Raw genomic sequence first — 13,129 nt, 5'->3', positions numbered from 1 at the left:
GCTCTATGGGGCACCAATCTGAACTCAGTAAGGCCAGTTATTTTGGAAGAGGGGTCAAACACTCCAATTAGCTATTGACGTTTAAATTAAAGGAGTAGTAATTGTAATTACTCTACCCCACACCCATGCTAACGTGTCATGTACAAGAAGCTTTAAAACAGCACAATAAAAACGAAACCGGATTTTCTGCCCGCAAGAAGAACTCTGCCCACATCTACCCATATAATATCGTAGTCATATATCGATAACATCTCATCCTCCTACATAGTATTATATATGGAAAGATGTTCCCAATGCACAGCAATAATTTGTTGTGGGTAGACATGGGGAGAGTTCTAATGGACAGGAGATCTGGAGTCAATAAAAACAGCCAATCCTTTCTTGATTTATCAAATATCGTAATTTTTAGATAAATTACATATTATCATCCTATATTTTGGGGTTAGTGGTACTTAGCCTTCAAAACTTTCATTAGCAGCAAAGACACCTCTGGCATGAATATGAAAGTTAAGGGGGTTTTTGTTGCAAATGAAAATTGGGGGGTCAACGTGACCCAACACAAAGGGATATCCATATATGTAAAGGGATTGTACTAGAATCTCTGCTATTCTTATATAGGAGTCGTTTTTCGTTATTGATAAGAAAGAAATAATTGTTTTAGACAAGAAACCAAGTTCCATTCGACCTGTTTGCAGTCCATAAAGGTAAGTTGCGTAAAAATAAAACAAGTGTATATATGTATATATATATTTATATATATATATATAATTAAAAGCTGTTATTAGCAAAACGCTCTAACCAGCTGAACTAATGAGCCAACCAAATGGTTAAATGCTGAACACTTAGAACGTGGGATTCATATATGAGACCGGATCTGCTCCTCAGAGAGGGCGCTTCACACGTGCCTCACGTGCACATACTACTATGCATAAGGAACATCTCCTGTACTTTTAAATTATTATTCACTGGAAATATTCCCAACGCACGGTGGATGTGCATGTGAGGCACCCAGTCTCCTCATATAGTGGTGGCATTAAGTCTTGCCCTTAGGACCCATTTAAAAGGGCTACAGTTTTGATTTAGCTGCTTCCATTAAATCATTTGAATAATTAACTTTACAGAAATTCAATTTCTTGTATGCCACCAGGGGTGATCATGGGTCAGGCCTCAACTTTGATCAATTGTCGATTCACCCTTATTCTATCAAATAAAACTATTATTTGGTTAAATTTAATTATATTATATATACAAATTTTAGGTTTTTTTACTGTTCAGCCCATCCCAGAAATCCTAGCTCCATTGTACAGTTGGGGTAGGTACCAGCTTGGAATTGATGCCAATTTACGGGCGGATATGAGTGTTATAGGTGGAGCTGTTTATAATTTTGAATTATTGTAGGTCTTTAGTTCAAATTAGAATTCTGAAGTGGAGTACATCTAAAAATCCCAAAATTTCATTGTATCTATTGTAAACATCACCGTTGTCGTCGTCAAATGCCTTGTCCCAATTACATGGAGTCGGTTATATGAATTTTATTTCGCCACTCTATTCCATTAAAACCATATCAACTATTAAATTTTAGAGCTTAAAATCATTTCTTACTACTTCTACCCATGTCCTTTTGGGTCTATCCCTAGTTCTTCTATATCATTCCTTATAACAAATAGCTTCTTATAATTAGAGTTATTGGTAGTATTTTACACATATGAACAAATCATTATAGCCTTTTCTTCCCCTCATTTTATCTCTTGATCTCCAATCCTAAGGCTTAGTTGGGAAGGAGTATGAATACAAATTTGTAGAGTGCAAATCCTTATGTTTTATATTATTTTGTATGTATTTGCATTGTACATATTTGTATTTGTATTATTTCCAAATTAAGCATAAGTGTATATTGATTTATACTCATTTTTGTTACTAGATTTACATGTCATATACTCTATTTTGGTCTTGTTTATTTTAAACCTCTTGTTTGTAGAGCATTTGTCGATAAGCTTATATTTGTGTTTAGGCCCAATTTTGCTTTTTAGTAACTCATTTGCTTGGGTAAATGCAATTGTCCTTGTAAGTCTAAAATGGACCATTAATTATTTGTTAGTTTCATTAATTAAAATAAGGGAAATTCCTGATTAACACCCTGTACTTTGGGTCTAATGCCACTTTGGTTCCCGAATTTTAAAATGCAATAATTCATTACCTGAACTTTCAAAACGTGACAATCCAGTACCATTAAAGTGACATTTTAAAAATACACAAAATGCCCTTTGAGTGCCATTTAGTTTTCTTTTATCAACCATCTAAGCATTGACAAAAACATAAAAATCCCAAATCCTTGCTTCTTCCATTCAAGAAAGTTGGGGTTACATTTGAGTGGGCATTATGGTAACCCTGACTTTATTGAATAGAATAAGCAAGGATTTGGGACTATTAATTTGTATGGTCAATATTTGCATAGTTGATAACAAAAATTAGATGACACTTTAAGGGCATTTGTATCTCTTTAAAATGTCATTTAACGGCTGATTAAGAACCAGTTAATGACAGTTAATGAATTGTCACATTTTAAAAATTTGTATATTGAATTATTACATTTTAAAATTTGAGAACCAAAGTGACACTATCCAAATTATATGATACTAATGGGGAATTTTCCCTTAAAACAATATCATCCTGAACAAAATGCAACATAAAACTTTTTTTCGAATATGTTTAATTCATTTTATTACTAATATATAATAAATAGTATTTTGATCATTTTGAGTTTAATTTATTAACGCTATTTGATACCTGATTGCAATTCGATAATCCGATATAAATGTGACGAATATGATCCGATTCCAATTTGGATATAAAAATAGTTGGATTTGCCTAATATCTGATTCAATTCGTTCCGTCTGGGCTCGGGTCATGTGTGGACACAGAACCAGAACGTAGGCTCCAGTCCGGATATTTGCGGGCCGGGTTAGAAATGATCACCCCTTTGTTCTTTCTACTTCCTTACCGCCCAGGCCCAGCGTCTCTCTCTTTAGGGATCTGGTTGGACACGCTTTGTTCTGAAGGCACCCGTATTTCACTCCTCAGATCTGATGTTCTACTTGAGCTAAAGCCTCAAACAGTTCAGCCCCTGCGCTGGACGCAAGAAACGCGAGAATTTTCTGCAAATGATAACAATTACTTCGGATCTCGTCTGTTTCGATCCGTATTAAGTTGAGGTTTAGCGGAAAGATCTCTTCGGTTGAGATAAACTGAGGAGAAAACGATGGAGTGGACAACGGTCCAACATTTGGATCTTCGCCACGTTGATCGAGGCGTCAAACCCTTGCAACCTCATGCAGCAGCATTTCATCCAAATCAGGCGCTTGTAGCTGTCGCCATCGGAAACTATATAATTGGTAAACCGCTCATTCTGTTTCCCCTGCATTTTCTCTTATTTTGTTTTGAATGACGGTTCCAGAATTGGATCCTTGATTTAGTTATCTGTTTGATTTGTATCTTAAAACCGTAGTGTCGAGGCTAAATTGTTTATTGTCATTTGGTGAGATGGTGATTGAAACGTCGAACTTCAATTTGTGAGGACGAACTTCATATTTTAATCTCCAAACCACTGATGGAATTTGGTTATCATTTTTTTTTTTGCGGGAATTATTATATCTTCCAGAACCGTGATTGCTACTGCTTCTTTTTATCAGTGGCGGCTGCCCTGGTGGCAGTGTTAGGGCAACTAAAGCGCAGGGGGTTCCTAACAAGTTAGGCCCTAATTTTGAAAAGAGTGAAGGAAAATACTTGATATATAAGGATCTGTAAATCTAAATTTCGAAAGAAAGAAAGTGTTTTAAAACACCTGGTAGCTCAATTGGTTAGAACACGAAGGTTGTAGCACTGTACGTTCAAAATTCTGTGCAGGCTAAACGTCATGGGTACACCTTACAATATATTAATTTATTTATTTATATAAACTTCAAGGTTAATTCATCTAAAAATGATATGCATGTAAAGTACACCCCCAAAACGAGCCTTTTCTTTGAGTCTAGGTGTGCCTTATAAACATACGAGAAGTTTAGGATTGTAGGTTGCCCTAATGGCTAGAATTCATAACAAAAAATGGCGTTTGATTTAATTGAGCAGAGGGGGAGATCTAAAGAAAAAAAAAAAGAATACAGGTTTTAGAGAGCTATCTAAAATTGAAGAAGAACAACATAGTAGGGTTTTTTCTCTCTTTTTTTTGTATCTCAGTTGATAAGAGAGGGAGATTTAAAGAAAAAAATGAATAGAGGTTTTAGAGAGCTATCTAAAATTGAAGAAAGAAGAATGTAGTAGGATTTTTTTTCTCTCTTTTTTCTATCAGTTAGGGCAGTAAATGTATACCATATCTATGACCCAGAATCAGATAGGATGTATTTTTCTTTTTTTGTGTTTCATTTTTTAATGTCTAAAATATTTGTTAATCAGCAATGCTGTGGTTATTAGCCTTACCGTAGAGTTTGCCTTCTGTCTTCAGGCATACACCTTGTATGTGCAAGTAGGGCTGTAGGTTGGATCCAGATCCGATTCAGCTACATCCACATCCGATCTGAGTCTGATATTTTGCATTTTGGGTTGGGTTCAGATTTAATCTGACTCCTCTCTATTGTCATTACAAATAAAGAAAAAAATTAAGAAAATTAATATATATATGTATATATATATTATATGCATTTTTAGATTACATATAATCAGACTCGGATTTTTATTGGATTGGGTGGGGTCAAATTGGATTGGATGCCAGATTGGGCATTTCAGAATCTGTTGACAGCCCTAGGTGCAAGGCTATATCCTCATGCTGCAGATCCAAGGCTGTGACACTTTTTGGCTGCCTAAGGCATTTCCTGTGCCTCAAGGTGCAAACCTTTTAAAGTTCTGATTCAATGGGTCATGTCTTCTTTTGGAAGATACTTCGGTTTCTCGCCCCCCCTCCCCCTCAAAAGGCGCATGCCTGATGCGCCTTGCGCCTTAATCCAGGTGTGTGCCTTTCCGAGAACCCCCTATTTGGTAATGTTGTTCATTCATTCATCTAATAAAATATCTTCTTAAAAAAGCAATTAAAACTATGAAATCATTATTTTTTGTGTGAGAACTAAGAATTTAAGACCTGACATGGACTTGCTTGGGCTTGCTTCGAGGGGCGTGGCACAAAGGTGGCTCGTAGAATCAGGAATGTAATATGTTTTACATCACATTATCTACTTAAAGTAATGCAATTGAGAAAAAAAGAGATTGTGGGTTTTATGTGTTTGATTTTATTTTTAAATTCTCATTTGAATATGCTTTACATGCTATATTTATGTATTTTAATTTTAGATAATAAGTTTTTGAAAACATTTATTTTAAAATTTAAGTTGATATTTTTATTAGTATTATGTTTAATATATTTTTTTTGATTTTTATTTTATTTTTAAAATTTTTGTGCCTTGCTTAAAAAGGCATGCACCTCGCCTTGTGCCTTGTGTCTCAGGCGTAAATTGACCCCTGCGCCTTTTTTGCGCTTTGCGCTTTTAAAACACTGTCTTTAATGCCTCACCTCACTTGCTTTGTTTTCTAAGATGCCATGATTGTAGACTGTCTTTGATTTATCGAGGGGAAAGCTACTTAATGTGAAATTATCTAGGAATTGAGCCCATAAAATGATGCTGAATTTACAACGGATGAACAAATGGTTGTCCATTGACTATTCTCCACCTCTTGGCATGGGATAAATTTCTGATTGGGTATGCCCATTTCCCTAGCAAGGAGCTTATCTATAGTTAGGCAGCTTCTTATGCCTGTAATCAGACCTTAGCCACCTTTGAATGGGCCTCAGTTTCCCATATATTTCCACTTGGAAATGCTTCCCTCAGCCAGGTCACAAGGGTACATACTTTAGTTTCTAAATTTCACTGCAGTCGATGGTGGTAACATTGATAGTAAACTTGTCATGGCAGCGTCTTTGGTGGTTGTGCTACAGTTGTTGTAGTTAGTAACTTATTGGATCCATATAGGTCAATTTCCTCTTGCTATTGTTTCAGTAGTAGTGAAATTGATGTGGAATGAACAAACTTGTTGGATTTTTCATATCTCATCCATGATTTGCAAAATATCTATGAACTAATTGAAAACATAAAATGATGATAAAATCTAAAATCTGAACACCATAATAAGAGTATTCACACTTCAAGAACGCTTCATGATTTGCAGAAAAATCAAGTGCATATCAAATGAAGTGTTCATAAAAAAGACATCTCCAATCCTTATCAATTTCAATGAAAATTTACATGGATTATAAGAATAAGAAATATAACATCTTAATAAAATTGTATAAGGGAATAGAAAATGGGAATGAGTCTGGGTAAAAAAAATGTCTTTAGATCTTTATTACAAGATAGTCATGGATTCACGTGTCATTGTGTGGTTCTCAATATGTGATGCTTCATATTTGATTTGTGTAATGCCAGCCAATGGTTTCTGGGAGAAATTTTCTTTTTCCTATGTACTTTTATTCTTGTAATATTTTGTCCTACACCTGTTATCTGTTGAGAATGCAGATAATTTATTGGTTCACTGGGGTTAGTCAACAGAGTGAACTGGATTAACATTCAGTCGATATTTTCTCCTTGTAGTTATGTCACCATTTTCTAACGAGCCATGGATTTGTCACAAGATGCTTCATATAGGCGTTACCCGTCTAGAAGTCTTTTTTCTAATTACGGAAAACATCTAGTTTTGCTCATATAGTTATTAGTTCATTTCTTGCTTTTTGTCCATTTTATGGTATCTTATTTGCTATCTAATGTAGCCTGATCTTTGCATATTCAGAATTTGATGCGCTTACTGGTTGCAAGATCTCTTCAATTGACATTGGTGCTCCCATTGTACGCATGTTATATAGCCCTACCAGTGGACATGCTGTAATTGCTATTCTTGAGGTTGGTCTTCTATACCTTCTTGTGTTCCTTAAAGAACTTAATAGAGCAGAAAAATTCTCATTTGAAAACTTTGGTGTGCATACTTATTTGATCAAATGTTTTGGTTGAAATATCAAACATTTGACTAATAATAGCTAGTTTTTGTTACAACTTAAACATGTGACAACTACATTTTTTTTTGCTTGCTTGTTTCTCTGGACCTTTTAAATGAAACCAATAGACTAATTGGTGTTTGACTTTGAAGTTTGATCTTAGTTGAAATTACTATGATATACAATTGTTTGTTGTTTGAATCTCATGAGAAGTTCAGAATTCAGATGCTTGCCATTTGACAGTGTCTTATGGAAGATTCCTGGGACTATTTTTTTGGGGGTCTCATGTAGGAGATATGCTCAAGTAAGGGTGCAACTTGGGCTCGGTTGGGTTGGGAAATTCTTAATTTTTTAATGGGCACTGTAGAGTTCTAGGGCAATAATGTCTTTATTTATGTTGCTGTTAGCATGCTAGTAGTGTCAGCAAGTTAGTTATTTCAGTTTTTTTTTTCTTTAGGTGCTGATAAGTTATGTTAGTAAGGGCAATATTGTAAGTTAGCTATTTTTTAAATCTTTAATATAAGTAGCTGAGTGGGGCGGCAATGTGTAAGCCAACCCACACTCTTTTCTGAATTCTTTTCTCTTTGACTTCTTTCTTCTTTCTTCTTCTCTTTTTCTCTCTTTTCTTCCTCTTCTGTTCTCTGTTTTCCTTGTCGAATTCTCATCTAAAGTAGGACTGGTCACAGTCTCTACTAGACAAGTTGGTATCAGAGCCAACCTAGGGTTTCTCACGTGAGTCTAATCTGGCCGACTGCATGAGAACTTCCTAGGGTTGGAAGTTTTAACAAGATTTGTCTATCGGTTGGTTCTTGGAGACCATTGGTGGAGTGCAACAGCTTTTCAAGAGATTATAGAGCCTTGGAAAGAGTCCAGTGATAAGGAAGAATCAGAATGAGGATTGGAAGTGGCACCAGTCTTTTCTGGGTAAGTTTCAGTCATTTTTTGAGATTAACACCAATCAGAGACTGATCAGAGTGATCTGGAAGGAGTGGGCTTTTTTTTTCTGATTTCTCCTGACCTTTTTTAGGGTTTTCCCAAACCCACAATCAGTCCTCTGTTTTTAAACCCTATTAATCTGACTGTTATCAGTTTCGGGGTAACAGTTTTTCTCCAGATTGGTTGGTAATGATTTTTTGAGGATTACTAGGTCTGTTTCTGAATTTTTGGGTGTTTGCAAGACCTGTTTTCAGCATTCCAAGTTGGCTGTTAGCAGTTTTAGGGTGTTAATTACCTTTGTTTCAGCATAAAAAAACAGTTCTTTGTGATAAATTCTTGGTTGAGATGGTAGGAACTGAGTTAAAAAAAGGTCAAGGGGAAGGTGTTTTTGGGGCTGAAAACATGACTGAAAATTCATTTATCAAAAAAAAAAAACATGACTGAAAATACCTTTCAGATTACCACAGTGGAATTTGATGGATCAAATTACTTGGAGTGGGCCCAATCATCTATGGTGGCTATTGGAGGTAGAGGGAAATTAGGCTATATGATGGGAGATGTAAAGAAACCAGCCAAGGAAGACCCATTATATGCCCAATGGGTTCGGGATAACTATTTGGTCATGACTTGGCTGTGCAATTCCATGCAGCCTCATATCAGCCGAAATTACTTGTGGGCCAAAACTGCCGAGGAAATTTGGGACATCATGAGAGAAACATATTCTCAGCCACTTAATGTTGCTAGGGCCTATGAACCGAAATGTGAAGTTAATAATTTTAAGCAGGGAAAGAAACCAGTCTCAGTTTACTTCTCTACTTCGAAGTCATTGTGGCAAGAAATTGATCACCTAAAGACAATTGAGTGGAAAAGTCAGAAGGATGCATAGGCATACAGAAAACAGGTTTGAAACCAATAGAGTTTTTGAATTCCTAGCTGGTCTGAATCCAGAATATGACATTGTGAGAACAACTTCTCATCATGGAGAATGTGACCTTGTGGCCTATTCCTTAGTGCACAGTGAAGAAAGTAGGAGAAAGGTTATGCTACAGTATCAGCCCATGAAATCAGCCCTTGAAACAGTGAAACTGAAGTTTGGGGGTGACAAGGAAAGGGATATGTTGGAAGAAAGAGGACAAAAGGGAGTTAGTTTGTGATCATTGCAAGAAACCAGCATACCAAGGACACATGTTGGAAGCTGTATCCTCATTTAATTCCAGCAAAGCTCAGAAACAGAAAGGGGAATGCTTATCTGCATTGCTTTATTTGGCTTGCATATGCCTGACTACAAGGTACTGATTAATCATGTGGTACACCATTCAAAAGGTAGTTGCAGGGAACAAAAAGAAAAAAAAAAAAATTGAAGGAAAGGAAAAACAGAAGCTGCTTATTACATATTACAAGATTATGTCAAGTCATTCCGGTCACATTTATTTTCATGGTGTTTGGTTCGGTGGCCATTTATTTGAAAAACGGTGCCAGCTCATTGCCATGTAGGCATTTATTGCAAAATGCTATTTGGTGAGAATAAACGTTTTCTTGGTTTGTGTGAGAGTCAGCCGTTGGGGGAAACACCATTTTTAATGTTTCCCCAACACCCATCCATTTATTTACTGTTCAGCTTATGTGGCACCTAATGGTGCCTAGTTGTCAATCAACACCTAATAAACTTTTATCAGCCATTTTCTCATTTTTTTTCAAGATAAATACAGTACAAAACCTTTATTAAATAAATGTCCACAGTACTAAACAGAACCCTTGTTTTCTACTGCCCCTCCAAGGGTGTTGTTTTTCATTGGGAATTGGCCTGCAAAAAGATTAAATTCCTACGGTGTATTCCATAAAAGAAGGCTTCAATACAAGTAGTTATCTCCAATCACATGACTTTGTGTGTTTTAACAGGTTGAAAGCCCATATCCTGTCTACCCCTCTTAAGACCCCGAATAGCTGGGACCATTATTGGGTAATGGCCCTTTTTTAGATGGGGAGTCCGTTGACCATTTTTATCTCCAATTTTTGTATTCTCAGCACCTATGGAAAATTTCCTTGATTTAATCGACTTAAATTAATCCTCAAGATGATGAAGTTGTTATATAAAACCAACTTCTAAGAAAAGCGACACCAAACTTGTTGAGGTAGAGTGTTAATGGCATGTAAAAAGGGCAATCATGTCTTCATCAAGTAGTTACTGGAGGGTACTATGGTCATTTCATTTATTTTTAAGTTGTTTTCCATGCTATGTTACCCAGATGCAGTATCAGATATGAAATTTACACTAGAAATTCTAGTATCTGGCACAGTACATATGACACCCTTGTACAGGTATCTAGGTATCATAGATTCCATGTAACCAGAAGATAGTGGGAGTTGAGTGGGATTGAATGAATTTTATTCCCACATTCTCATCTATATTCTATATTCTTTAATGAAATTTGAAGTTATTGATAAAAAAAAACTCATCTATATTCCTTCTACTTCTCTTTTTCTTCCATTTTCTCTTCTTTTCTATCCTTATTCTTTGCTGCGGGTCAGATCCCTGGAGTACATGATATCAGAGCAACACATCTGTTCTAACTGGTCCTACTCTATCTTTCTGCATGCTCTGTCAAGGCTTGGTTGGATTGGATTGGATTCTATAGGGGTTGATAAAGTTAAGGTCTGGTTCTGATCAAACCCTATATCCAGTTGTTTTCTGTTTTTTTTTTTTCTTGTGATTATGGTGTACTGCTGCCATGGTGTAGGCCCTATAGTTGAATGCATTCAATGGGGATTTGATTTGTGTGGTGAGAAGACTGTATGGGCAGATTCTTTAGTCTACAACAAAGAGATAAGGGTATTGAAAAGTATTTCTCAGAGTTGAAGGCATTATGTGAAGAATTGAATATGTACCAGTACCAGCCCATTTTATCTGATGTGAGGATAATGACAAAGGAGCATGGTGATTTTTATCTGGAAAAATTCCTATTTGGTCTGCTGATAAAAAAAGAAAAAAAATCCTATTTGGTCTCAAGGTTGAATGTGAACTTGTTAGAGCAAATATTTTGGGAAGTCTAGAGCTGCCTTACCTTCCAGATGTCTTCTCCAGACTTCAGAGAGCTTCTTTGTCTGGACCTGGTAGTACCATTATGCCTTCTGTTCATCATTTTCAGTGATAAAAGGAGATGGATGCTGGTTGTGGGGTTGTTCATGGAGGCAAAGGAAATTTCTGTGGTGGACATAGTGGTGAAATGTCTAGAGGACGTAGTTGTGGGAGGAATGCTCAATATTACACATTGTGGGAGAGAGGTCAAACAATTAGCTGTTGTGATTTACATGTTTGAATATGTTCTTATTTGTGGCAAGGAAGGGCACACTTGGAGCTTTGTTGTATTACCCAATGGCAAATCAGGTGGTGGATTTGCTAAATCATGCTATCTATTGTTCCTCTTAATAAAAGTTTCTGTTATCGATAAAAAAATCATGCTATCTATTGGGCGATAATGCTGTTGGTCTGATATCCCAATAACAATCTGCTTAAGCAAAACCATACTTTTCTCTTGTTCTATATGGGCCTTTAGGTGTCTATCATCATCATCATCATCATCCATGCCTTATCCCAACTATATGGGGTTGGCTACATGTATCCTATTTCACCAATTCGTTCTATGCATGCACCCAAACCATTTTAGTCTACTTTCTCTGATTTGATCACCTATTGGAGCTACTCCTAGGTTCCTATTGGATAACTTCATTCCTAACCCTATCCTTTCTAGTTTTCCCACTCATCCATCTTAGCCTTCGTATTTCTGCCACATTCATTTTCTGGACATGTTGTTGTTTCTTGACTTCCCAACATTCTCTGCTATAGATGTAGAATTGAATTGAGTATGTATATATTATTTGAACTTGTGATTGTTTGTTTTTGTCTGTTACTACTTACTAAATTCTCTTTATGTTATAGGATTGTACAATCAGATCTTGTGACTTCGACACTGAGCAAACTTGTGTGTTACATTCACCTGAAAAGAGGATGGAACAAATTTCTTCTGACACGGAGGTCCATCTTGCATTGACACCTCTCCAACCAGTTGTATTTTTTGGTTTCCACAAACGGATGAGTGTAACAGGTTCTTATCTGGTTATTTCATTAGTTTCCATTTTTTTGTGATTGATTACCCCTAGCAGTCGCTTCTAAATCTTGAACTGGTTGGACTGCATGAAGTTGTTGGAACTGTTGAAGGTGGAAGGGTACCAACAAAAATAAAGACAGATCTGAAAAAGCCTGTTGTCAATCTCGCTTGTCATCCTCGCTTACCTGTCCTGGTAAAAACCCATTATTTTCATCCACTGAGAATTGAATGAGGACATCTATTGTTTAAAATGTTTTATGTTTTCCTGAGGGAGGCTCAATAAGATTTTTTTTGTCGGTTTCAGTATGTAGCATATGCTGAGGGTTTGATTCGAGCTTACAACATTCATACTTATGCTGTTCTTCATACACTACAACGTAAGATGGGGCCAATAAATTTCTGTAGATTAATTTATTGTCATTTTTGATTGGTAATGGATCATATTTTTTTGAAAAGGTGTATGATTTGTATTATAGGAGGAAGTGGATCCCTCGAATCAAAAGCTTTATAAAACAGCAGGGATAATCACTTAAACGTGGCCACTGTATATAATCATTTATGTAAAAGTGGATATCTATTATATCACAAATTCCATCACCAATGAACTTCTGCCAATGATTACAAAAGCTCTGATAAGCGAACCCTACAAAGTCCTTATAGGATTTAGCCCAAAAAGTTATCAACTGTTCCATATTACCAATGAGCACTTCTCTAGGGGATTTTTTTCCCTTTACAGATTCTGCTATTTGATTCCTGCCATATCACCCAACAGATGGCATAAGGGATCAACTTCCGTAAAATGACTCACCTTCTACTGAAGTCACTGGAGGTTCATGGTGTAATGAGTGTACTAATATCTTTTGGTAGTGCACAATGTTTGCCAAAAATCTGTAGAAAATGTACCCAACTACTGTAGCTGATACTACAGTGAATCAGTGCGTGTGAAACTGATTCTTCTTCCTGTCCTCAGAGATTGCATAGGTTGTCCACCGCCATTCCTTTTGACAGCAAGTGGTTAGTGGTAAGAATTCCATCCATAATCACAGTCCATGGAAAG

The 13,129-nt window shown here is 36.2% G+C and overlaps 1 protein-coding gene across 2 annotated transcripts in view; it reads left to right on the top strand.

The window, feature by feature from the left end:
* Window positions 1-2,982: 2,982 nt before the first annotated feature.
* Window positions 2,983-13,129, top strand: part of LOC148850422 (uncharacterized) — an 83,645-nt gene continuing 73,498 nt past the window's right edge. Inside the window, exons 1-5 of one of the 2 annotated variants that reach the window (XM_088946177.1) lie at window positions 2,983-3,392; window positions 6,829-6,938; window positions 11,904-12,069; window positions 12,165-12,265; window positions 12,377-12,449. In XM_088946177.1, coding sequence (XP_088802303.1) covers window positions 3,260-3,392; window positions 6,829-6,938; window positions 11,904-12,069; window positions 12,165-12,265; window positions 12,377-12,449 — 583 coding nt within the window. In that variant the 5' untranslated portion in view covers window positions 2,983-3,259. The remainder of the gene's footprint in view (window positions 3,393-6,828; window positions 6,939-11,903; window positions 12,070-12,164; window positions 12,266-12,376; window positions 12,450-13,129) is intronic. The other variant, XM_088946175.1, reaches the window with a different exon arrangement.

Source organism: Nelumbo lutea, chromosome 5, assembly GCF_056320005.1.
Source record: "Nelumbo lutea isolate HS-2025 chromosome 5, American lotus-T2T, whole genome shotgun sequence".
NCBI classification, from domain to species: domain Eukaryota; kingdom Viridiplantae; phylum Streptophyta; class Magnoliopsida; order Proteales; family Nelumbonaceae; genus Nelumbo; species Nelumbo lutea.
The sequence above is the reverse complement of the archived record's forward strand: the minus strand, read 5'-3'. Positions and strand labels throughout refer to the sequence as shown.